At 42.4% G+C, this 27,140-nt stretch overlaps 1 protein-coding gene across 1 annotated transcript; it reads left to right on the top strand.

Moving 5' to 3' along the window:
- Positions 1-1,701: 1,701 nt before the first annotated feature.
- LOC148638734 (N-acetylneuraminylgalactosylglucosyl-glucoside beta-1,4-N- acetylgalactosaminyltransferase 2-like) lies at positions 1,702-22,931 on the top strand. Its single transcript, XM_088622572.1, has 11 exons — positions 1,702-1,916; positions 4,385-4,537; positions 6,659-6,778; positions 7,992-8,098; positions 10,523-10,560; positions 17,508-17,688; positions 17,984-18,070; positions 18,772-18,953; positions 19,355-19,498; positions 20,949-21,168; positions 21,566-22,931. The coding sequence occupies exons 2-11, from the start codon at positions 4,386-4,388 to the stop codon at positions 21,778-21,780; spliced, it is 1,446 nt and encodes a 481-aa protein (XP_088478698.1). The 5' UTR covers positions 1,702-1,916; position 4,385; the 3' UTR covers positions 21,781-22,931.
- Positions 22,932-27,140: the final 4,209 nt, after the last annotated feature.

Genomic DNA, 27,140 nt, shown 5'->3' with positions numbered 1-27,140 from the left:
AACATACAAACTCCACACAGACAGCACAATTGGACCCAGGGCCCCAGCACTGCAAGGCAGCAATGCTAACCACAGTGCTACTGTGCCACCCATCACTGTCTGTGTTTTTCACAAATTCTTTGTATGATTCATAGTTCAGGTAGCTCTAGGTGCTGTGGTTGAGGTAATGGAACATTTTGCAATCCTGTATTGTCTTGACAAACTATGCCCGTGACTCCAGGTTGAAAAAACAATTGACCACTGTTTCACAAAAAAAGAATCCTTTGAACTGCTTTCCTAGTATACTGTACAGGGGGTCTTAAATACAACTCTCCCCTCTTCATATCTCGAGGAGCTGGCCGCGTGACAGGAGCTGGGCATGACCTGTACAGGGACTCACAGGGAGCTGGGCCAATGGCACCTTTTGTTTTTTTGGGGTTGAGTGGTGGCTCTGTGGCTAATAATAATAATAATAATAATAATAACAATAATAATAAACTTTATTTTATATAGCGCCTTTAAAGGTGGGTTCTCAAAGCGCTTTACAGGATGACAATAACAATAAATAAGAAGACTACAACAATAAATAGGAAGATTTCACAAGATAAGACACAATTACAATTACAACAATAACAATAGGAGACCGTGGAAGGTGGTACTAAGAAGAGCAGAGGGGTGAAGAATGGAACCAGTAAAGTAAAGGCTTTTTCGGAAGAAGAAGGTTTTGAGTCTGGGTTTGAAGGAGTTTAGAGAAGGTGACTCTCTAATATCCTTGGGCAAAGAGTTCCAGAGCTTGGGGGCATAGCAGGAAAAGGCCCTGTCGCCCATACAATGTAGACGGGCTTGGGGGACAGTAAGGAGGGCAGAATTTGAAGAGCGGAGGTTGCGAGGTGGGGAGTAGGGCGATAAAAGTTCAGACAGGTATTGAGGTGCCAAGCCATGTAAAGCCTTAAAGGTGAGCATGAGGATTTTAAAGTCTATGCGGAATTTGACCGGAAGCCAGTGCAAGGACTCCAGGATAGGAGTAATGTGAACACTTGCACTAGACCTGGTCAGGATTCTGGCTGCTGAATTTTGGACATACTGCAGTTTGTTCAGAGTAGATTTAGATACCCCAGGGAGTAGAGCATTGCAGTAGTCAATTCGAGAGAATACAAATATGGCTAAGAATCTGTGCCTGTGGCTGAAACGTTAGCGGTTGAAAAAGGAGTCCTCCTCCGTTGCAGTAAGTACTGTATATTATTGAGTCCTAACTACACATCGTCCGCAACAAGCTTTTAAAAAATAAATTATCGCGAAAAAGAACGTGCTTTGTTGTTAGTCGCCCTAACGTGCTCAAATCCCCTGAGAAATTAAACTTTTGTGTTGAGATACGGTCGCTGTGGTGATCTTTGGCTCCGTTTGGCTACGGGAAAAATGTTGTCTGGTGTTAGCTGGACTTGCATTCATGAACACTGACAATGACGCGACCGGCCTACAGCTGCCATTGTCACATCAGTGATAATTCTAAAATAATCTGCATTGGACCGTGGTCAAACCAGAATACCAGCCCAACAAACTTTGTGGATTGCACGCACTGACAGTTTGGCCGAACCTTCTCTTCGAGAGCCTATCCAATATTACAACGCAAGAGGAGTTAACATACGGATACGGATTGTTTTGTACACCAACATTAAATCTTTGTACATCAACAATAATCGAATAAGCCCTAAAACTAGTTCCGTTTCTGGATTTGCAGCACCGTAACTACAAACCTCAATTAATCTATTTAACAAAGTTCGTGTGCGCTTTAGGCTGGAGTTTCTCCTGTTCGTTCTAGTAACCAATTTATTTGAACCGCCCTCCGACACCCACGTCAAGAGTAGAACTGAACGCTTCCTTCTCACTCGGAAAAGATTGGGAACAAGGTGTGGAATTAGCAGCGACGTTTTCACGAGGTACGGGGTTTAATTTCGTTTGATACCTTTTTTTTAGTAAATATCCTATGAACTACCCACTTTGTTAAGCTCTTTTTATAAAAAGTATGTATGAATTTGGACTAACTACAGTTTAATGGTCTGGTGCGGAAAAGGTTAAATAAGAGTCAAATACAAACAGTTATAATCTCATTAATTTCAATTAAATCGTCTGGAACTGCGCGAAGCATTAGCTTTTCTTGTAATGAGAATACGATCCGAAGCGCTCTGTTCCAAGAATCCGAGATTCCTTCTTTTGATGATACGTCAGTGTTCTCCGATGAGGAGAAAACCACTGTTTGCAGTTTCACCTATTTGAGAAACCATTAAAACCGTAACCTGAATTACTCTTTTTTTGTTGTTTTTAATTATAATATTAAAACGACTCTCGATAATTTTAAAGGCCGTCACGTACTGCAAAAATTGTTGCCGAATTCCGGAAGCGCTATTTATAAACGACATATAAATCGGTTACTTGACCGACTAGTCACTAATATGAATCCAGGTGCTTTGGTTTTGAACATTACAGTATCTTTTCCATACTTCCTGACATTTAATATTCGTTATTGAACGAATTATGTGTATATATAAATATACTGACGAATTGCTAAAACAATTTAAAACAGATACATAATGCTTTTCAATATTGTACTTAATGTCTTGTTATTCAAAGCATATAAACGGGTTTTGTACTAAAGGAGTTAACCAAGCACTTCTCTTGAGAAGTGAAACGTTTCGGTTGTTTTTTTTGCGATAGGTTTATTACTTCGTCACCTGTGCTGAATCAGCTCTCTCTCATGAGCGGTCACTTGTGGGTGACACTAGCACCCATGATCAGTTCATCGAAAACACGCCAAAACAACCGATTCATATCATAAAGTGTTTTGCATTTCTTTCTCACCGAACCACGTTTTCAGAAGTAACTAGTACTTCAGATGTGTAAACATTATACACACGTACAGGCGCTGAAAAGTGCAAGCACCCAATGTATAACAGAGCTCAATAATATACTTCGGGACTTGCGTTTAGGCACCTATTTATAGACCTGTGTAATTTCAAAATTACATTAAGGTTATTTGGCTTACTGTATGCTATAAACCTAGATTTGTTCAGTAATATTAAAGATGTGTGTTTGTAGGCACTCTGTTAAACACAAAGTGAAGTAACAAGCACTTTCGTGTCCCAGCGCTCTTCGTTGTGTCTCGGCAGTCTTTCGTGCGCAACCACAGGCAATGCAAGCAAACTGTAAGAGCCTCCGTGCTTTTCAGTCAGGGAGATGCACCCTCAACATGTGGCGGCTTGTTAAGAATATGCAAACACCTGCATTTTAATGATCTCGTTTTGCGTGAAATCCGATGGCTCTCTGTACGCGTTTTGCATCCCCCCCGTCCTCAGTTACTCTTTGCAAACTTGAGGCTGGTGGAGTTTGGTCTTCTTTTGTGGGGTGAGCATGGAGTGGTTTCAGCTTTGCTTAGGCAAGCGGCGTTTGGACAGGTACCATGTCTTTGAGCTACTGTAATCGCCCCAGGTCGCTTTGTCGGACAACAACGGAGGACGAGCATTGAACGCGGTTTGAGTTCGTGGACCTGGACCCGCCTTCTCTTGTTAGAACGGAACTGTCTTGGCGACCCACTTCCGAAATGCCTTCAACGCAAAATTGACTGTGCCTACTAAAGCGATCTTAATTATAATACACACTGTAGCATCAAGGTTAAATAGAGGTCTCGCAACAATCACCTGATAAGTATATCAACTAAAACAAGAGTCCGTGCAAGGCAACCGGAGTAAGAACAACTCGAGTAAGTAGCACTTGAAGAATGATTTAATTTATAATACATTCTGCCACTGTGTGTTCATAAACCGCCCGGTGCTCTAACATTTTATCCTACCTATTGAAAAATCCTACTAAGTTCAGCGTGAACGAACGGTCTCCCTGAACATTTGCACTGTACAGTATGTGAAACCTGCAGCTGAGAAGATTACAGTTTTAAACTTTTCCATAAATTAATTATTAAGAACATAAGAGGAGGACATTCAGCCAATCCAGTCCTTTTAGTAGTTAGTAGATCTGATGATTTAATCTGGGTCTTTCTTAAAGGGAGCTTCAGCTTCAACAACATGGCCAGACTTGTTCCAGACTCCCACTCCACTTTGTGTCTAGATGGACCTCCAGGTCTCAGATTTGAATGTACTTCAGTGTAGTTCCCACATGTGTTCTCTGGGTCCTGTTTCACTGTTGAAACTGCAGAAGGTCACTGGGTTGACTTCCTCAGTGCCTTTTATATGATGCCAGAGTTTTGGAATATTTGTGACGAATGCCGATACTAGCTCGTTTGCCAGGTTGGATGAGTAATGCGTTTCAATTGAAGTCTGTGGTTTGTGTTTTCCAAATCTTTCCTGCTATGCAACTGCAAATCTGTGATTCAACGTCATATTTCACCTTTTTACAGGATGAAGACAAAAGACTGTGGCGTGTTTGTTGTTGTTGTTCTGTGCATAGGATGTTTCTCCTACTTCCTGTACCCTACAAAATTACTGCGCACACCCATACAAATTACCTCTCATGAGCCAAATACTTCCATTCAGGCATCTCCCCAAAAAAGGTAAGTCCACTCTTTGCTTTGATTCATAGTACAAAATTCCCTTTAACACTCTGGATAGATAGATAAGACTTTATTGATCCCAAAGGGAAATTGAGGAATCATTCCTCAATTATCACTATTTAGTGACAACCTAATCACAAAGTCCTTTTTGTAGTACACACCCACTTGGAAATGTTTGTGACATTTGATAGCATGCAGATCAGAAAACAATCAACATAAACATAACATCATTACTTTATTAACCCTTTACAATTTCTTGCATTAGGAATGATCTTTTCCACATACCCCAGCTTGCTCTCCTTGAGACACACAAACAGAGAGAGAAGCTGGGGGTCAGAGCGCAGGGTCAGCCATTGTACAGCGCCCCTGGAGCAGTTGGGGTTAAGGGCCTTGCTCAGGGGACCAACGGAGTAGGATTCCTCTGCCGGCTGCGGGATTTGAACCGGCAACCTTCCAGCCACAGGCACAGATCCTGAGCCACAGAGCCACCGCTCCGCCCAAATTATATTATGTTAATCAAATGCGGAGTTGTATTTATGTTAGCAGGAAGAACAAGCCCAGCTCTATTATTTTCATACTGGCCATATGTTTTTTTAATTCAATGTTAGCAGGGCAAGGTGTTTGGAGTGGAGCGAAGCAGGTCGGGTTATGTCAAGACCTGGTTTGACTCTTGATGAAACGAAAACATTTCTGAAAACATTTCCTGATGATGGCATTCAGGTCATCCCAGAATTCCCACACCTGCCAGAAACAGATCGGCTTCCAGTGCTACAGGGGGAGAAGGGAAGAAACTCAACAGAGCCTGAGAAATAACGAGGAAGCCACTTGACTAATCTGTTATGTTATAAATAGCTCACAATTGTGTTTTTATTGTAGATGTCTGTGATTGTTATTGCTTTGGAAATGCTGTTATTCATCAGTCTGGCGAATGAAGCAGTGGGCCCGCAGTGCTTACTCTGAGTGCAGGCTGGGCTCTGTGGCGCACAGCACCATAGCTGGGCTGAACCTTCACCATGGCCTGAAGCAGAGGTGCTCACGTGGCATGGAGTTGCCAGGAGTAGGGCGGGCGATTAGTTTCTCGGCTGGGTGCACTCAGCTCTTGGTGAAACTGCCACCCTTTGAACTTTTCAAGTTTTCAAGGGAAGGTCCGTCTCATGCATACTGTATATACGGTATATATAATACTCCAGGTGGGTAGCTGCGTCAGCATGCGTAGGCTGCAAAGGAACAAGTAATTGGTTTATTCCATGCTGGAAAAAAAGAAGAAAGAGAACACAACGTTTCGGCCGTGGAGCCTTTTTCAGAGAACACAACGTTTCGGCCGTGGAGCCTTCTTCAGGTGTCACACGTTGGCCGAAACGTTGTGTTCTCTTTCTTCTTTTTTTTCAGCATGGAATAAACCAATTACTTGTTCATATATAATACTCTGTTGGCGTGATGCCATCTTGGCCCATGTTGGTGGGTGAATGTTTGGCTTGGTGCCTGTTGATTACGTGGGCACTGGCTCTTGTGAGTGGGTGGTTTAGGGGAACCTGTCATCCGGCACCCCTTGTGAGCAAAGACCTAAAGTCTAAAGTTCGTGAAGGAGCAGGTGCTTTATTCAGAACTGAAGGCGTGTCCCGCGCTAACTACGTCATGGGCCATCAGTTGTCAGCTAAAAGTGATTGCGGCAGAACTAAACTAGCTTGGGGGAAAAAGGTTTGCCAATGGGGACGACAAGGATGCTAGTGTTGAGACACCTGAAGGTACCGATGGCATTAGCAACAACGGCGATCGGTAGTTGTGTTCGGTTCTGTGTGTCTGTTTGCGCAGGCCGGTTAGGGAGCTATTTCATCGCCTGAACGCTGCTCCCTGGCGCCACCACTACACACAAGAACCCCCCCACCCTGGGCCCCACCCACCCTTTCAGACGGCCCTGGTGGGGAGCGTACTGTCGCATCATCCAGGTGATGGTGGAGGGGATCCCCATTACCTGTAAAGCACTTTGGAGTGTCCAGAAGGCGCTATATAAGTGTAAAGAATTATTAAGTAAACCAGTTTAACGGAAAAAAGATTAAATACAAACAATGCCAACATAGGAACGCGGAATAATCCTGCATGTGTTTACCTTTTTTTCCATAGCTCGCAGTGCAGTTGCCTAGCAGCGCCAACCAAGTTCAACCTGGAAGACTTTGTGGATAAACCTGAGCTGAGCGAAGTCAAACGGAGGAGAGAAGCAGAGTACAAACAGCACCTGGCCAGGTAAGCACACACCTGGCGTGGAGCAGACGGTTCACTCATTGTCCTCAACAGTGTCCAGCATCAGCGCGATAGTGTTGGGCTCCATCTGTTCACTATTTTCCGAAGCTTCGGAAGGGGTTTCTCAAAAAGCCAGGCATGCTAACCATAGGGGAGTTTGTAACTTAAGTGCGGGAGTGATGACAACATCCAAGTTCAATCAGACTCGGCTGTCAGTAATTAGCAATCACTCCTGATGTCATTTCCTCTTCTAAAACACTAGAAATACTGTACACGATTCCCTTCTCTCCCTGGCTTACGTCTTTTTGCATCCCTCCTCCACCCCATCTCCCCCTCTGCAGCTGCCCCTTGGTCACACCTCGCTCTGCTGGGGGGTCCCAGCCTCCTCGTCCTCTGTCTAGGAGATCGGCCCTCAGCCAAGAGGTTTAACTCACACTTTCACTAAACAGCCCATAATCCCTTCAGAACACTGAATTCTTAGTTGTTGTTATTCTTAGCGATTTGTGAATTAAGTAACAGCACATAGTAGAGTAGTATAGTAGAGGAGTTTATTGCCATAAAAAATAAGATCACTCTATTGGCCATAGACAAATCCCTAATACAAGAAATTGTATTTTCACAAACCCCAGCTTGCTCTCCATGAGACACACAGACAGGGAGAGAAGCTGGAGGTCAGAGCGCAGGGTCAGCCATTTATATGGCACCCCTGGAGCAGCTGGGGTTAAGGGCCTTTCTCAGGGGCCCAGCGGAGTAGGATTCCTCTGCCAGCCACAGGATACGAACCAGCAACCTTCCACAGATCCTTAGCCACAGAGCTGCCCTGCCCTGCCCTGCCCTGTCCCGTCCCACCCTGCCCCATCTATGTATATGTACATTGGAATTCTTATTTGCTCTGATCTCTCAAGACATACACTGTACAACAGACAACACCACGCAATGGAGACAGTACATTACAAACATCATGATAACAGCAATAACAAATATGTTGTGGGATCATAAATATGTAGTAGTGAGAAAGAAAACATGGTAGACCATGCAAAAGGTGCATAGTGCAGATGTGTATTAAGTCTGAGGCATTGCAGTTAGCTGTTGAGGATGCGTACTGCAGTAGGGTGGAAGCTGTTCTTAAGTCTAGTGGTCCATGCTTTAATAGTGAAAAAATGAATTTAATGGAGTCAGATGAAATCTAAACACTATTGTTCGGTGACTTCTATAGGGAACAGTCGGTCCTAAAGCAACTGATTTTGGCCCAGCCAAATTCTCCCCTGATGTATCCCATTCAAGGAGTCCGTGTGCTTCCGCTCCAAGAAACCTCTATTCCAGGTACGCAGAGTTTCCTAACCTCCTAATGGTGGCGTTTGATGCAGATGTCAAATCTTTTGTAAACAATGTTTTTCACTGTTTAAAGGGCAATTGTGCACTGCTTCATTCTCCATATGTTGGCACAGCTGGGTCACTGTGTACATCCCACCCCTTATCAGTGGTTCATTTTGTTGTGTAAGAACACAGACGCCATGTCAGAATTAGTTTTAGCTTTCAGTGATTCTTATGAAGCGTGCTGTGGTTTCAGCCCAGGACAAGGCATGAGGTTTCCAGCCGTTAGGAGCCAGTGAATGTCTTGTTTTCTGGAAAAAAACAACTGTCATATCCTCAGCTCTTTTGTCTGCCATAAAAAGGTTAACATGCTGGAGCAAAACTCTTTATTTATCCCCCTTCAGACATACTGTACTTCCTAAAATACCTCATTAGTTTGCTTTTCCCACAATAAAGAAAGTGGACACCTGCAAGCATATTCTCTTGGGTTAAAGACAATGAGGTCATGGCATTAATTCATAACTTTAGTATAGAATCTTCTTACCAAAGAGCTTTCATCTATTTTAGAAGTGATCCAGTCAATATTTTACTCATAGTATTTCTTTCTCAGGAGGACTCGGCTTTTATGAACAGCGCTTTGAAGTTGTGAAACAAAGGGATGAAATATGTTCTCCAAACAGACTGTAATAGAATGAGACTTCTGTGAAGCAGAGGGAGGTGGCTCTGAGAGAGACATACCTGTTATAGGGAAGAAAATCTGTGGAATGAGGCCTAGCTAAACTGACTGAGTAATTGGCACTCAGAAGGAGTACCACAATTACGCTGAAAGGATAGGTACTGTGTAGAATCTGTTATGTCTCTGGGCTAATAAGAATAGTTAAGAGGTAAAAAAAGGATATGAGTCTGTGTCAATTGAACCCAGTCATTTCTGGGTTCAATTCCAGACTTGTGGCACTGTCTGCGTGGAGTTTGCATGCCTTGCTTCCAATGCTCCGGGCCACCATGACCTTGAATTGGATGTGCACTTATTGAAAGTGATGATGATGATTTCTTTTCTGATGATCATGAGGTGGTGGTTTGGGCTGTTATACAAAAATGCAACTAACGAGTTTCTGTTGTGTTTCAAACAGAAGCAGCCCTAGCCAAACATGATCACCCAGTAAAAAAAATGTATTTAGGAATGCTAATAAAAGATATTTGATATTTGATATTTGATATTTGCTTTGGCTTCACCACACTGGGCTGGGGGCTAAGCCCTCACCACTGGGGCAGGTTGGGGCAGTGGCTCTGTGGCTAAGGATCTGCGCCTGTGGCTGGAAGGTGGCCAGTTTGTATCCGGCAGCTGGCAGAGGAATCCTACTCCATTGGGCCCCTGAGCAAGGCCCTTAACCCCAGCTGCTCCAGGAGCGCCATATAAATGGCTGACCCTACGCTCTGACCCCAAGCTTCTCTCTCCCTGTCTGTGACAGCAAGCTGGGGTATGTGAAAAGACGCATTCCTAATACAAGAAATTGTATGCGGCCAATACAGTGATCTTATTTTATCTTATCTCAACTGCCTGGCCAAAGGACAAAGAAGTCAGGACACCCTGCAGAGTGAGGAGACTGCTGGGGTAAAGGAGGGGTGCAGAAAGATGAATGTGAAGGCGACAGGGGCTCACTGTGGTTTTTAAAGTGATCCGATGGAGAATCTGGAGCCAGAGTAGCAGTATGACTTATGTTTGGAACTAGAATTTGTTTTTCACTTGCTAGAAACTAAGAGCACGCTCATGAGGATAAACATCTGCCACATCCAGGGAGTAGCTTGCAGGAATGTGAGTGTTCAGCTTAATAATCCTCTTCCTTTAGGTGTAACGCAGTTTCTTATCAAAACACTTCAGGCTCCAGTCTCCCTCCAGGATTCTGAAAAAAAGGACTGAGCAATTTCAGTTGATTTGAGGACACAAGAAAATAATGAGGGTCACAAGGGAGAGGAGGGCTCTAACCCTCATTAGAGCCTCATCCTGGTTTCTCTCAAGAAGTGGTTGGATGAGATCCTGGTATAGGATATCTGGAACAATAAAATGGCTAGGTAACATGCTCTATACTCCCACAAACTTTTGTGTAAAGAAGCATCTCTTGTTCTAGGTTTTACAAGCAGCTCCACACAGTTTCCTCTCCTGTCCATTTAGGGTTCTAGCAAAAACAAAATAACCTGAAACCGTTCATTTTACAAGGAAAACAATCCTAATTGCCAGCCAGGCAGAATGAAATAAACTTGCATCAAACTGGGCCTACATGAAACAGTGCGCTTCAAAATCTGGATTGGGTTGTGCTACTTTGTGCAGTTCTGAGCGCCCAGGTATCGGAAAGAAGCAGCGATAGCTGAAGTAGCCCACTCTGTAACATTAACAGCGTGTTAAAAAGGAATTCTTTGCATTTTTCTGTGTTGCAGGGTTAAGTGTATATGCACCTAAAAAAACGCAGTATCAGGTCAGTACAGCTCACCTTTACCTGTGACAGCACTGCTTAAATCATTGCGATTGTCTCCTGGTCTGGACAACCACTGGGTATACTTTCAGTCACTTGATTTGAATTGTTCATTCATTTGGTCTCCACAGTATTACCACTGTTTCCAGGTCTTTATTTGATATGTATATAAACGCCAGGTGGACTGTGGCCCTCCAGGACCAGGAGTGAATATCACTGGCTAAAGCACTCAACTGCAATCGCTTTTCTTTCACACTGTTGCAGCAGACCTCCTTGAAATTGGCAACATGAAAATGGTCTAATGGGTATCCTGTGCAAAACTTCCAAATAGTAACATTACAATGTCAGATTCATATGTGCGTGGCAGTCTTGTGTCACAATTTGTATAGCAAACCAGTGCAACTGTCTGGATGTGCACAAAACAGAAGTCCCCAGTCTGGGTTCTGATGCCTAGACAGGTTTTCAGTCCAGCTGGTTTCATAATGACTTGAGTCAGCTCATTAGTGGCTTAACTAGACCTTCTTTCAGGTGCTGCTGCTTAAAAAAGACCCAGAAAACCTGTACCTGTAGGTGCACCAGCTGCCTTAGACCAGAAATAAGAACACCTACCTTAGAGAGCAAAGGCATCCCCCAGCTGTCTCTGAGCGAGCAGTAGAAACAATTGACTGTGGTTCATTGAGACAGCTGGTTCCTGCTTATAGAAACCCTTCAAAACTGAGACCTAGAACTGTGGCTTGCAGGCATGTTGTGGGACGCAAACGTATAGAAACTGCCTTATATAACCATTACTATTCATATAGCAGCTCTTTCCACAAGATAGTCATTTGACCTTCAAAGCCCTTTCTTTTTCCTTGCTGGGTGACAGTTTCTGTCTGAAACCAGGTGTGGGTGATGGGATTATTAAGTAAAGTTGTACAGATGCAGCCATTCAAAATGCGCGGTAAAAACCCGCGGTACGGTAACCTACCCACAAGCCACCGCGGGGCACCGGAGCATACCGCAGGGCAAGTGATTGGCTGGCCAAAATGACCGACAGGGGCACTCGTGGTGCATTGGTTGGTAGTGCAAAGATTGAATCATTTAATGTCTTTACTGTGCACATTTTAATCCGCTTAGTTTTGAATATTTATATGGATTTTACCACTAAAGGGAAATTTTAGTAGCTGAGCATAAAAAGAAGAGGAGCATAACGCATCTGAAGGTCATAAACGATATTAATTTAAAACATTACTGTATGTATGTAAACTGTACTGTGTATGGCTGGTCTTGGTAGTTTAAAGAAAAAATACACACCAGTCTTCCATTTCTCCCTAAACATTTTAAGCATGAAAGTTTTATGAAACGGTACCCAAATATGCGATTGCTGTATAGAATGAATTTTAATTAAAAAAAAATATTTAACACGAACATTAAGCTGTTTACATCTTCCGCCTGAGAACAGTCACCCGTTGCTACCCAACGCAGAATGGTGATTGGCTGACACCATCTGACACCCCTCTGATTGGAGAAAAAAGACGTGCTGGCGTGCTATACCAGGAAGAGGATTCTTTCCATTCAAAACGTGTATTTTAAAAGTTTAAGAAGTAAAAACCTTACAGCGTACACAGATTTCTAAACTGATCAGGATCGTTATCTTTGTCTTATGCATAATAATGTTCACCGCTCTGTCCAGCAAATTAATAATAAACTTTATTTTATATAGCGTTTTAAACGAATAAGTAATTAGATTGCTCATAAACCTAATCACTTGCTTTTTCTTTTTATTTAGGCTCAGATTACAACTATAGATCGAATTATTAATAACCATAATAACAACCAACCAACAAAAACAACCATATAAACATAATGGTGGTGCTGGACCTTCCAGTTTTATTTATTTATTTTTTAATCGCGTAACATAAACATATTACCGTATGCAAACTGTACTGTATACAATATGTACATGTATATTTAATGTCTTAACTGTGCCCGTTTAAGTATTGAATATTCATATCTAATTTTACCACTGAAGGGAAATCTTAACATAAACATACAGTATATGGCTGGTCTCGGTACTTTAAAGAAAAAAATACACACCGGTATTCCATTTCTCCCTAAACATTGTAAGCTTCGAAGTCTTTAACTAACGTGATACCGGAGTCAACAAGCATACTTTTAGAATTTGATTAAAAGGGAATATAATATGGAATCGCGTATCTCAAGAAATTAATAACGATATAATTATATTCATGTTGCAAAAGAACTGCAACGGACATAAAAACTCCCTTGCATGGTTTCATTACGACCAGAATCGGTCTTGAGATATTTTTAACTTGATTTACAGTATTTGAGAGGTATGTCTTAACACCGATACTACAGTGCTTAAGTACTGCTCACGTATATGTTTCTAGGTTTATATTATGCATTTCATACGGTCAAATTACTTTTGAGCAATAAGAAGCGAGAAACGGTATGCGTTTTACTTTCGTTTTGTGCTGGGACCCGTGGATTGATTAGAGATATCAATTACATACAAGTCATTTTTTAAATGTTGTAGTTCGTCTTGAAAAAATGTTACGAGTACATCATCTATCAACAATTACACAGGTTCTGTTTCCATATTGCGGATTTTGGTTACGTAATATTATTTTCTAGATTTCACGTTGTGAATATGATGGGATGTCTGATGGGATGTTTCTAAAAATCCATCCTCTGTAAAACGTCTTCTCCAGTTGTCCTGCATATGTATTCGCTAATGAAGCTGTGTGTTCTGAGCCTAGATCTCTACATTTCTGTATGAACCAGCTTAGAGGGCTAAAGACAGCTTGTGTTTAAATTGAGTGTAAGGCAATTTATGCTTCTAAAGTCATGGTCAGCATTTATCTTTGTACTGTGTTGTAAACTTGTTCTGTGCCAAGTCACATTATTTTATAGCGTTTTTAAAGCGTTATCAAATACGGTGTTACTGTAGTTTACTGAGTCCCATGTCACATGGTCTGTGATTGAAACCTGTAAAACCGGTTTAATTCGTCACAGCCAGCACTCTTCAGGTGTGAGAGTCTTCTGCTCAGAATGAAACGCTAAAATGTTTGTGTATATTCTAATGGTAGTGGGGGCGGGGTGTGTGGGAATAAGTTTGGTTGAAACATTTTCTCTGAAAGCATTTTCTTCTTGTAACCGATCTTGTTACAGCATGTTACAGTTTACTATTATTAACCATATTAATTTTAAGTGCTTAATGTAAAATCTTGTAAAAATATATTTTCATTGTTCAAATATACATTAAGTCTGACTATCATATAATAAGTTAAATACAAAACTAAAGAAAAAATAGGGTTAAATATAATTCAAAATATTTTGCTAACAATGTTAACTGTTTATGAATAATAAAATGTATTAACTAAGGAGTAGGATGGCACAGTTGTTAGTATGTTTTTTGTTTTTTTTAACCCAATCTCCGGGAAACCATTAGTACGATGGTGAATCGGAGATTCTCAACCCTTGCTGCGTACGACTGGAAAAGAATTCGTGATCGGATCAACGAAATGCTTCGTAGGAGGAGGCAGTCTTTTCCTCTTGTCTAACAGTCTGTCCACAAACAAAACATTCCTGTTAGACAAGAGGAATTGAAAAAAAAACAATGTTGTCAATGAAAACCGGTGTGTGTGTCTCTCCCTGCTGGATGTCCCTCTCACAAACTGCTGAATGAATAAAATAATTTTATTGAAAACGAGTTTGCGATTGTCTGGTCTTTAAATTCTGTAGATACGCGATTCCATATTATATTCCCTTTTAATCAAATTCTAAAAGTATGCTTGTTGACTCCGGTATCGCGTTAGTTAAAGACTTCGATGCTTAAAATGTTTAGGGAGAAATGGAATACTGGTGTGTATGTTTTCTTTAAAGTACCGAGACCAGCCATATACTGTATGTTTAAGTTCCAAAATTAATATCGTTTATGGGCTTCACACGCGTTGCAGTATGCTCAGGCACTAAGTAAAAGGAGATGCTTCGTATTGCTTGACTAATTTTAAAAACTAAGTTATAAATATAAAAATTGCAGGCGCTGCTCTGGTGCGTCGGCTCCTACACAGTGCCTGTCTGCCGTAAGCGTTACAATATACATACAGTACCCAACACTGCTTGTACCCATCTGTCATGTAAATAAAACACCTTGAATTGAATTGAATTGAGGGGAGAAGGGGGGGATACTAAAGCCAATACTGGCTCAATGGGCTTTGACGTGCTAATGCGTTAACGGTCCGGGTGTGGCAGGCTTCCAATGTCAACTCGACTCGATTAGAAGACAATGAACGTATTTTAGCCCTAAATGAATTAATAGCAAACATGGTTTACATAAAATACATTTTTCCAAGAAAGTTTATAATAATACGATCTATAGTTGAAATCTGAGCCTACTTTAAAAATAAAGGAAAAGCATTTTCAAAGAGCAATCACGCTGTGTTTATGAAGAAAAAGTGATTAGGTTTATGAGCAATCTAATTACCTATTCGCTTAAAATGCTATATAAAATAAAGTTTATTTAGAGATGAATGATCAGTGTCGCAGTTTAAATAATGTGAGTCAGGAAACTAACACAGCGCCACCGGATTTAATAACGCAATAAAAACGCTATAAAATAATGTGACACAGTACAGCACAGTACAACAATACTGACCATGACTTTAGAAGCATAAATTACCTTACACTCAATTTAAACACAAGCTGTCTTTCTGTATGAACCTCTAAGCTGGTTCATACAGAAAATGTAGAAATGCATTAGCCTGATCATGATTAAAAAACACATAATTAAACACGCGTTTGCGATTTAAATCAGAACACGATTTAAATCAATATAAATGTTTATATTGTAACGCATACTGTCCCGCCTCCATTTCTCTATAACAATTTACTGTTGCACACACACACACAATAGAAGCAGGAACCACTGTCAGAAGGGAAGATATATTCAAAATATCGCAAATATCGATCATGTTGCGATATTTTGAAATATAAAAGTCAATTGATTGTCCATAATATCGCTTACCTATTTTTTCGAAGAAATGTTTGTTAAAATAAAAGTCCAGCACCAGCTGGATTTGAACACACAACCTACCAGTTGGAAGTCACGCACCTAGACCAGTAGGCTACAAGACAGCTCGCATGTTCAGGTAGGCGAAACAGCCTTACACAGTCCTGCCGCAGTACACGGATATAATCATACCGTTATTAAATTCTTTAGATACGCGATTCCATATTATATTCCCTTTTAATCAAATTCTAAAAGTATGCTTGTTGACTCCGGTATCACGTTAGTTAAAGACTTCGAAGCTTACAATGTTTAGGGAGAAATGGAATACCGGTGTGTATTTTTCCTTGTGATATTTTAAGCTCTAGTTGAATGATAGGTGTCGCATTTTAAATCATTTTCGTAGCTAGAAATTATGAAACGCCCTGTTAAAAGCAAGGAAGTTTTTATGCCCCGTTGAAGTAAAACAAAATGCCTGACAAAGTATGGCTTGGACAGATTCCAAGTGCTTGTACAAATGTGCTAAAGAAATTATACTTTGAGTATACAGCTTGTCCAAAGTCATCCATTATTAATACTATTAGTAATATCTTCAGTAAAGGCTTTGATGCATAAATATTTCTGATAAAGGTAGGTTGTGTACTTCTGTCCAACTGAGCAATCTTGCTTTCATAATATATACCAACATTTTAATGACTGATGATTAACATGCTGTAATACACAGTTCAAAATTAAAGGCTCAAATGCTGTACATGAGAGGTTAAGCTCCCCCTGGCGGTTTTACAAGGCGACGCCGGATAGTTAGTCACGTGACACACGTGAAATGCGTGATACCGCGTGATACTGTGACACGCCCACCGGGGTATGCCGCGAAATACCTCACCCATTTTGAATGGCTGCATCTGTACTTGAATAACTATTGCAACACATTCCACAGTGATCTTTTTAGATTAAAGTCAAGTGTTCGTGGTTAAAGTATCGCCTCTTTATTTGCCAAAGCAAATCTGTTAAGCAGTTCCGAGCAGAGTGTATTTTGGATTAACTGGTAAATGTTGATTCTCCTGCTTCTTATACTGAGCAAAGGTGAAAGGACAGTGAAAACCCCATAAAAAAACCTACAAATTCAACATTGTATTCCAAAGAGTTTAAATTAATTCCATGGATTTACCCTAATAAAGGCCACATTGAAAATGTTTCCATTGACTTGTCAAACGAATTGTGTGCTATAACAGGTGTCCTAAATGTAAGACAAACAATGCTAGCAATACATTGTGTCGAACGCTGCCGCTGAAACAGAATTGATATTAGGGTTTATCAGATATTAATAGTAAAACAAGTTTAAAGATCAGCACCATTCAAGTGAAAGAACTAAAGAAACTAAATTGTGCTCAAGTGCTTGGAACAAGCAAGAGCTATGACCTTTTGTGTAACCTTTGTAAAAAAACTAAATGATCCCACAAAACTTTAAAATTCCCTTGTGCATCTACTGTACCTGGGAGGAGTTATAGGTGCTGCTTAAAGAACTTATTTCTGAAAGTGGATAATCAGTGAAAATGGTGCGATAGACTGGCGTCCCATTCAGGGTGTAGCCTGCCTAGTGCCTGTTGCTTGCCGAGATAGGCTCCAGCTCCCCCATGACTCTGTACTGGATAAAGAGGTTAGAGTATGGATAGGTCAATGGGATAACTGTAAAACGATATTTTACAGTTATCTGTAAGTATGGACAGTTGGCTGGATAATAAATGATATGAAAATGGTGATAAACCACACGCTCAGTAAGAAATTCCAAAATGGAAATTGCATTTTGCAATACCAGTTGATGGTAGATTCAATATTTTCAGTTTCTTAAGAATATCAGGATAACATGTGCAGGTCATGTCCTTTGCTGTAGACACTGTTTTAATCTAATGTTTTATTTGTTAAAAAAACAAACACCTGTCAGGTCTCTCTGAGCGTAACCAAAGGCGTCCTTGCCACCACGAAGCCAGGAAGGGACGATCATATTGAGGGACAGAATGAGATGGTCTTGACTATTTCCACCTCTAACCTGGAGCGTCTGAACCACCTGCTGAGAAATGTCACCTACACCAGCACTCTGTACAGGATCAAGGATGGAGATCTGGGTAATAATAATAATAATAATAATAATAATAATAATAGTGTGCAAAAGAGGTTGCATTTTACATCGAAAGAAACTGTATCACAAGTTTACAGTGACTGATCGGCTAATCCTAGATTAACTTTACATTGCCTTTTTCATGCTCAAGGATGAATGTTGTTAAAGAAAAAAAACTGATATGCCCTTTGCATTCTATAAACGAGTACATGGAACAGTTAGGTAGTTATTGAGAGCAGCTGAAAGATATCCAAACGATAAAGTTCACAGGAGTTCAAGATCCATGTTTCTTTTATTCGTAGTCTCTTTCACCTTTGAGAAGCATTCCGCCACCTTCCCCATTGTGATTGAACAGCCTCTGATCCCTCACCTGTACGATCCAGGGCAAGGTAAGATTAGACGTTGGCATGAATTTGTTTTGCATTTCAGAAACCCTTAAGAACAAAGTGCTGAAGCCGGATGCTGACTTTTCTTTCGAAAACGCAAAGGACGTTTTCTGTGCCCCTCAGGTGCGGGTATTATGAGTCACTGCCTGGCTGCCCGTTTCACAACTGTGCCACGGGCTCCTCCTCCTCCTCTGGGGAAAATGCTTAGCTGGGGACTGGAGGTTCACGGTTTTCAGCACAATACAATACAAAATCCAGGGTTGCACAAAACACAAAAACCACGCTCCTGAAACTACCCCCATAAAACAAACCCAGGACAACACACTCGTTGTCCATGTTTACTGGCACTGAATGAAGTTCGATATCATGTGACAGAGAGAAGGTGAATGTTTCTTTACACATAAAATCGGTTTACAATGCAATGTGGCAAATGGCTGCCCGCGCTGCCTCACATAGAAGTCATTCTTGTGCTAACTCTCCTGTCTGACGCTACGGAGCTTGTGTGCTGAATGAGGAAGGAGTTAACGGCCGGTCAGGTTGGAGTAGCACGTGTGCCAATTTCATTTTATATTACTTCGGCAGCAGGAGTCAACACTGGAACCCCTGAGAAAGAGCAGGTGATTGCAGAGTCCAGTGCAGAGGGGGCCGTGCTGAGGAGGAGGGAGACAGTGCATTCAAATCCTTTTTGTTTGTCCCACTTGCAGGCATCAGCTCTCAGGTGACAATTGTCACCAAAACGTTTCTGAGATACCCCCAGCTGGACGTCCTCATTAAGAGCATCCGGACCTTTTACAAGGATATGACAATCCTCGTTGCAGACGACAGCATCAACCCAAAGAAAATCAATGGCTCGAACATTGAGCAGTATATCATGCCTCCAGCCAAGGTACATACTGGAATAGTATTAGACCGGGTGGTGGCTGAGGAATAAATCCTTATGCTTTTACAGCTTTTGCTTTCAGGTGTGTGTGTGTGTGTGTGTGTGTGTGTGTGTGTGTGTGTGTGTGTGTGTGTGTGTGTGTGTGTGTGTGTGTGTGTGTGTGTGTGTGTGTGTGTGTGTGTGTGTGTGTGTCCCTGCCTTAATTTCAGGGAAGATTCCTGGATACTGCACTCCTGACCAGGAACAAATGGATCTTTAACAGTGGATGCTTGGAACTTTTGTGGAAAGTTTGGATTGGAAACGATCCTTGATGAGTGTAGAGGTTTGGATTGTATTCGGCACGCATTCTCCTCCGGGGCCTCTGCTTGTATCCGCTGTGTGACTGTCTCTTCCTGTCCGTGCCATAGGGCTGGTTTGCAGGGAGAAACCTGGTGGTGTCCCAAGTCAGCACCAAATACCTGCTGTGGGTAGATGACGATTTCCTGTTCACGGGCAACACCAAAATCGAGAAGCTGGTGGAGGTGATGGAGGCCATGCCAGAGCTGGACGTGGTGAGAGTCCAATTGTTTCTCCAGGTTTTCCAGAAAAAGCCGCGTTCTCGTGCTTTTCCTTACGAACCTAAGACGTTTCCCAAAAATTGTGCCTGCTTTTGAGTTCATTAGAACTGATGAGAAAATAAAAAAACCAAGGCTTTCTAAATGGCTCAGTCAGAAGAGATGCCAGATAACAGCATTAGGTTAAGGCATTAAGGTGCAGAGATTTATTTTTTATTAAATTGATGATTAATTTTCCTTACATAAGTGCACGATTTGGAATTTTAAAGACTTGGCTCCCAGGTGCTGCTCCTGCATCCACACTGGGACAGTGGGAGCCAGCAAGGAGGCTGGTCAGATATGCCCATCTTGCCTTGTGCCCAATGAGAACTGGCACTGTCCAGAGGTACATCCCTCACTGACACTGGCATCAGTGCCGGACTGCAGGTTCCCTTTGGGTGGCAGGAGTAACTGTCATGCCAAATAACTCCCAAACTCTACTTTGCCACTACTTGGAGAACCAAAGTCTGAGTCTTTAGTTTTCAAGGTTCAAGATTCAGTGTTTATTGCCTTACCAACTTAGCTGTTGGGAAATTGCCTCATGACCGTTAAACAATGAATAAGAACAGTAACACGAAAACATCCGGCACAATAGAACTTATAACCAGATTACTTAAAAAAGAAAAAACATAGAATAAATGAAAATAAAAAATAATGTGACTGGTGCATTGAATTGTTTATAGTCCACTTGCATTGTCAGAAGTCATCATAAAGTGCTAATGTATGACTGGGGAGCTGATCAGTTTCAATAGTCAATAGGTTTTGGTCTGAATGGTTCTGAGTCTTTTTCCTGAGGGGAGGGGTATAAGGAGGGGGTTTGCTGGGTGCCCAGGGTCTTGAAGTATTTCCAGTCTTTGTTGGATGCGGGTCTCATAGATAGAGCTGTAGGTCAGCTCACAGCCGATAATTTTTGAGGCTGAGCGCACAATTCTCTCCAGTTGGTTGCAGTATGACACTGTTCTAGAAGAGGTAAGCGCACTTTCTATCACAGCGTAGTAGAACTTGCAGCATCCCCTTTCTAGAGACCCCCCAAACTGTTGGAGCTGGTGCAGAACAAAGAGTGTTTGGTGAGCTTTTTTAACAGTACGGGTTGAGCTGTCCTCCCATTTCAGAGAGGAGGAGATTGTTATTCCAAGGAACCTAAAGTTATCCACTCTTTCTACCTCTTGGCCATTAATGGTCAGTGGCAGAAGGGAGTGCTCTCATAGTCCAAAGACATGCTGGTTCTGGGAAAACTGGCCCTGGTGTAAGTGTGTGCATGATTGTGTCTATCCGCCCTGCAATGGACTGGTGTCCCATCCAGGATGTACCTTGCCTCACCAGCATCCGCAAACCTGTGGCGGATGTTGACAAGTGTTAATGGCGGATCTAACAACCGTAGCTGAATTCCACCTCCTCCTCTGGACAGGTGGGAGGCTCGGTGACTGGCAATACCTTCACGTTCCAGCTGGTGTACGGGGAAGGGGAGGATGGACATTGTGTGAGCAGGAGGATGGGTCACTATCAGCCTATTCCCAGTTTCCCGGACTGCGTTCTCACTAGTGGCGTGGTCAACTTCTTCCTGGCCCGGACTGACTCGGTGCGCAAGGTGGGGTTTGATCCACGACTCCAGAGGGTCGCCCACACAGGTGAGAGGCGCCGACTTTAATGGGCTTGGAGACGCGGCAATGTCATGCATGCTGCCGATTTATAAGATCACTTTATTAGCCATATACAATTTCTTGCATTAGGAATTTGTCTTTTCGCATACCCCAGCTTGACACCCAGACAGGGAGAGAAGCTTGGGGTCAGAGTGCAGGGTCGGCCATTTATACAGCGCCCCTGGAGCAGTTGGGGTTAAGGGCCCCGTCTTATAGTCTGGCTGCATTGATACCAGTTTGAATCGTAGTTTGTTTCTTTGTGATTCCCAGATGAAAAGGAGAAAGGACATTTTTGTGCTGGCCGGGGCTGAGTTTTTTTCCTCTAATGCCATGCCAACAGCTCCTGCTGGTACTCACTGGTGGGCACTCTTTTGTCTTATGCCAGAGTTCTTCGTGGACGGCCTGGGCAGCCTGCTGGTGGCCTCGTGCAGCAAGATCACCATTGACCATCAGCCCAGGACGCAAGAAAAGTTGTCCGAAGAGGAGAAGGCGGCACAGGAACTGTACAGGACATTTCGGACTCCGAAGCAGGAGGAAGTAAAAATGAAGCTGGGCCTCCACTTCTTTAAGAACAGGATGAAGTGTTTCTCCAGTAACTGACACCATGCTCTCACTACAGGATCCACAGACTACGCAAGTGTCTAGTGTGGTGTTACAGGAGCTTGTTTCTTGTGAACCAAAAGCAAATTTGAAAGCAGGCACGCAAAAGGCTTCCAAAAGGTTTCTTGTTAGTAATGGAGCCTTATTGTCTTTTATTCCAGTTTACAGTTTTCCTTTTAATTTTTCTTTGTGACATTGGGGGAAATGCATTGGTGCATTGAAAGAGACATTTTACAATGTGGAAGAAGGAGGATTTTTTTTCTTAAAGTGTGCACTTTGTTAAAAACAAAAGGGGAACTGTGCTCCTGTACTTCGTCAATTGGGATCTTATATTTTTCAGACAGACGGACTTTGGGACTTTGGCAATTTTGTGGTGGGAATACACAATTAGATTTATTCTATTTTAGCTCTAGTGGAGATACAAAGCATTGTTAAAATGCAACAAAACTAAATTGAGAAGGAAAAATTCAAAGAAGAAAAACAGGTACTTGTATTGCCGAATAAAGCACTACAGGTGTCTGAAATATGTCATTAGGTATCTGACGAGCAATTCCTGTGAGATCAGGTTCTTTGCAGGCTGGAATGAACAGTTCTTTCCAGGCCCTGTGCAGACGACACAATCCAGAATTGAGAGGAAAAACTGGGGAAAAAGCCATGCAGAAAACGGGGATCAAAACATTTTTATAAAATAACGGGATCAAACTAATGTAAAGCAGGTAGAACTTTGCTGACCTCTGGAAGGATTGGACAGTTTATTTGCAAAAATGCACTTATAAATGTACAGCATTAACTTAGACGATTTAAAAAGGGATGTTATTTTATACATAACTGATGTGGATTTAATGCACAGTTCCACGCACAATACAACTAATTACAGTGATGGTGAAGGGAAAAACAGCATTGATTTTGCACTGTGAATTTTGCACAGCATTGATTGTTTTCTGTGAATTTGCGTAATGGGAGTTCTTTCTTGTAATGTGTCAGGAAGATTATAATAAACAGTTTCGATTTGTGATATGTTGGGTAAGGGAGTAAGAACCGTACCAGGAAAATATCCAGGACTGAACGGCCGTCTCTGTTGCCAGCAGTGTTGTTTTGTGCATTCGATTTGGTTCAAGTGCAAGCATTACAAACTGGTTATTTTGGCTGGATGTGGAACGTGTCCTTTGTTATACAGTTTATTTGATCCCACTTGTTTTGCTTACCAAGTTCCTCGTGTGGTTTCAGATTTCCTTAATCCTTTCTTCACTGCAGTTATAATGCTTTATAATGCAGCAGTGGGTGTGGGTATCACCAGCCCCCCGCATTCAGATGAATGGGCTCCCCTGGGGGCTGGACTGGTGCAGCATGAGCCAGGTTTGTGTTGTCTTTCCACACTCCGGGCCAGAATAATTGCCCATGGTTCAATGCCAAAGGAGCAAATACACATGCATGACCGAGAACCTGCTAGACTGAGGCTGTTCGACCGCTTAACCTCACTCATGTTCACTCGCTTGAGACAGTCCATCCTTGACAAACTGGGAATCCACAGTGAAGCCAATCTTTAGAATTCTTGCACATCTGAGCACCCTTACTTCACTGTCCTATCTCAAGGTACTGCTAGATTATATCGTGGCTGATACTTGGCCTGGTGTTTGGCTGCCTTCACAAATTCTAGCATGATATCTGCTTCTACTAAGAATGAATGCATGTACTGACAGGATCTTGTCTGTGAAGGATAGCTCAAGTTGAGGGACTTGTTCTGCTCACACGGTCTGCAGTCTGTGTGAGGAACTCTTGCATTAAGGACTCTCTGTTTTGTGGGGGCTGAATATTAGGTAATTAGGTTATCTAGACAGAAACCTGCTGAACTGTTCTTGATCTTTATCTCGAGAGATTAGAACAACACTGATTATGAGCTATGCAATGTGTCGCCTGTTAACAGACAGTCAAGCAAGGGTAATTTTTATTTCTCAGGAAGCTTCACTCCTCTTTTATCATGTGTGTGGTTTTCATGATTTGCCGTTTTTGCAAGTGTAAAATTTGAAATAGAAGATGATGTAGGTTTGTCTGCTTGTGTTTCAGATAATAGCCCTTATCTGTACCTGCTGTCATCTGCGACCTCTGTAGAGAGCTGGAGGGAAATAATAACAACAACAGCCTGCGACTGCTAGAATATAATAAATTAATAAATCCACAAGTACGCAAAACGTATATTGGGTACAGGAATCACAAAGGCCAGTATCTGTCCAGGGCCAGGGAAGCAGAATATTTGAAAATGAAAACAAATATTGGCAACAATTCCAACAACAAAAAAATATGCTATTTCAGAAACAGATAATGGCATGAGAAAGAGGAGACTGTTTATTATAATAAACTCGTGATATTCTCAGGTGTTTTGAAAAAAAACTTGTGTATTCTTCATTTTTTAATACAAACCCGGTTAACTACTGCATCAGTGTCAAATTTGTGCAGTGAATGTAACCGAAGATGCACACAGTCCCATGACGTACATCATACAGTATATGGTACATCTGATACTACATCCAGCTGTAGAAATACGCACAAGCTTAAAGCATGCTTGGATACATTTTCCCACACTGGTCAATTCAGACTGAAACTCTGGTTATTTAAGAGCTAGACTCTGTGCATCAAAACTTTTGCATTTGCAGAAAAACACCTGCAGGACTTCACACGTAGCCACAGCTTGTATCTGCCCACAGGAAGCGTATCGTCTGTGAGATACGATCATGTTCTCGTTTCGAACGAGCTCTACCAGACCCTTTTTTTTTAATCCGCGTGGTTAATGTGGTGTCTGCTGCAATGAGAATCGCCATTCTATGCTGCAAATGTACTGACTGCGTGACGTGACGTATTTCAGACAGGAACGATCTGTGGCCGGTAGGGTTAGTGGTGACTGACACGTTCAGCTTCTCCATCTGCAGAATTCACCCCTTCTTTATACGTACTGCTGATAGATGCAACCCTGAAACTGAAATATTAACAATTCTGCAATAGTGCATACCTGACCTGCATCATAAATATGCAGAATTGCTCTGTGCGCCCTTATTCTTTGAATTGAAGCCAAATATTGCCACTAGGGGGAGTGTCTCACTGTTTCTGCTGTATTAACTCAAAATCTGTCTCGCAGTCTAAACCATTGACCAGGCCGTGTGCTGTAGTGATGAGTTAGTCGAATTATTTTTTTATAAGAACAGCTGAATATTTTTATCATTATTATAATTGGATAATAACGGTGATTGATGAAGACGTGATATATGTTCAGTATAACTGAAGACGTTGATCCTTTTCCTACACCTGGGAAAGCGTCATCAATCCGTCTGAAAACATGATATTTGCAGGTAGGCCCTTTATTACCACGCCAGACTTTCTAGGTGACCAATCACCGGGACCAGTGTGGGAAAACAGCCCAGATAAGATTATGTGCTGTAGCTTCTGCTTCTAGGAACCAGAGAATCTTTTCTGCTCTCACCGACTTTCCCCAAGTGAGAAACCCTGCAAGAACGCGTGCTGCCCAAGACAGAGAAATAGCGCACGACAGTTCATCAGCGGTTTTAACCTGTAAAAGTGGCTCAACTGGGGGAAGTGCGTCAGCATGCGTAGGCTGCAAAGGAAAAAGTAAAGGTTTATTCCGTGGGAAATCCGGCACTCATCGCGGCAGAAGCAGGGTGAAGTCGTTCAAGTACAGGAGGCAGCGGCGTCAGCATGACACCCGAAGAAGGCTGTTCCTGTACTCTAGTTTCGAACGAGCTGTAGCAAGGCCCCTTTTTAATCCTCGTGGTTTATGTGGTGTCTGCTGCAGTGATAATCGGCAAACCATTGCTGTTAACGTGCTGACTGCGTGACGTGACGAGGTTCAGACAGGAATGATCTATGTGGCCTGTTGCGTTAATGGTGACTGACACGTCGAGCTTCTCCCCCCTTCTTTATACGTACTGCTGATGGGCTCCACAGCCAAAACCCTGTGTCTCTTTCCTTCTCTTTTCAGCATGGAATAAACCGTTATTTACCCGTGCCTGTAAAATACAATCTCGCCCTGCAGCCGATAGCGCCCTTGCCAGGAATAAGACGCTTTGTGTGAATGGGTAAGGATGCGCTCATTAGGAAAGGCAGATCAATCCGCTGCATGTGTATGCAGGCTAAGATGAGGCAAAGAGTGAGGAAATCGTATGTTGCTTAATTTTATTTCTCAAGAGGGATATAGTGGCTAATCTAAGACCAGCCGGGTTTAGGTCTTAATCCACAGGATGAAGTCAGACAAGATCTTTAGCAGGGATTAAAGAAACAATGACGCAGGCAGCCCTGGAATCTTGCCTCGGGGTAAGTGGGTCACTGAGATTTTTCGGATATGAGGATGGGATGGAATGGGATGGGGTGGAGGGGGGGAGAATACTTATGTACAGGGAAGGACTAAGACTGTCTGACTGTTCTGTGTTGATCATCTTGTAGTTTCCTTAAAGTAAATGCTTCATGGCGGGAGGGGAGGTCTTTTGCATGAGCAATGACATGGAAGATTGTGCAAGTCTGTGGTTCCCTTAGAGAGAGTCTTAGAGGAGGCCAAATTAAAAACACGTCCTGTGAGCCCAACAGGACCTGCGCTGCACATCTTTCACTACTGGGCCTCCATTTTGAGGCTGCGTGGTGCGTTTTGTTCCTTTGACGGACGTGGACGTGACTGCAGACATTAACACGAGAAGTCTTCAGGGCTCTGCACTGTAATCGTGCTCGTGGTGGGAGCATGAGAGACATTTGGCCTTGAAAACGAGCAAATCATTCTGGATCTCCTGTAGTCCCTGCTTGCCCCGCAGTGTGCCACAGCCACCCCTGTTTCGTGTCAAGTCACTGCATTAAAAAAGTTTATCATTGTTTCGAAGAACAAAACCTGTTTTTCAGGGCAAGATCTAAACAGCTGTTGGTTGTATTATAAAAAGACAAACGTGTTTCAGGGTTGTGCAGGTTGTTCCCAATGCTAGTCATGGTTTTCTACATCTTTCATGTAAACACATTCTTCAGTAGTGGTAATTGAATGTGGTAACATCAGCCACTGAGATAGTGGAATGATTCATAGTTAGCCCGCAGTGCCGACTAATCTGCACTCATTCTCTCTATAAATCAGGGTTCATCTTGTATACGCGTGCATGCAATTTTGGCAATGTCACCAAAAGTTTTTTCAAATGTACAATCACGGGAACCTCACAACCCCCACCAGCCAGCTCCCTGCACAGGCTTCCAGGGTTTCCAGGTTAATGTGCTTTTAGGTTGACATTTGGCACGTTAATTATTCTGATTACTAAATCTGATCAGCGGATTGATGACATCAAGTCCCGTCCCCTCCCCCTGAACTTCCCCTGCCGCCCACC

Source organism: Lepisosteus platostomus, chromosome 28 (genome assembly GCF_059453375.1).
Source record: "Lepisosteus platostomus isolate fLepPlt1 chromosome 28, fLepPlt1.hap1, whole genome shotgun sequence".
Lineage (NCBI taxonomy): Eukaryota > Metazoa > Chordata > Actinopteri > Semionotiformes > Lepisosteidae > Lepisosteus > Lepisosteus platostomus.
This window is presented reverse-complemented; position numbering and strand designations above follow the sequence as displayed.

Coding starts and splice junctions, on each gene's coding strand:
- LOC148638734 (XM_088622572.1), top strand. CDS start 4,386: ATGAAGACAAAAGACTGTGGCGTGTTTGTTGTTGTTGTTCTGTGCATA. Junction 17,689..17,983: donor GATCAAGGATGGAGATCTGG/GTAATAATAATA, acceptor TTTTATTCGTAG/TCTCTTTCACCTTTGAGAAG. Junction 21,169..21,565: donor CCAGAGGGTCGCCCACACAG/GTGAGAGGCGCC, acceptor GTCTTATGCCAG/AGTTCTTCGTGGACGGCCTG.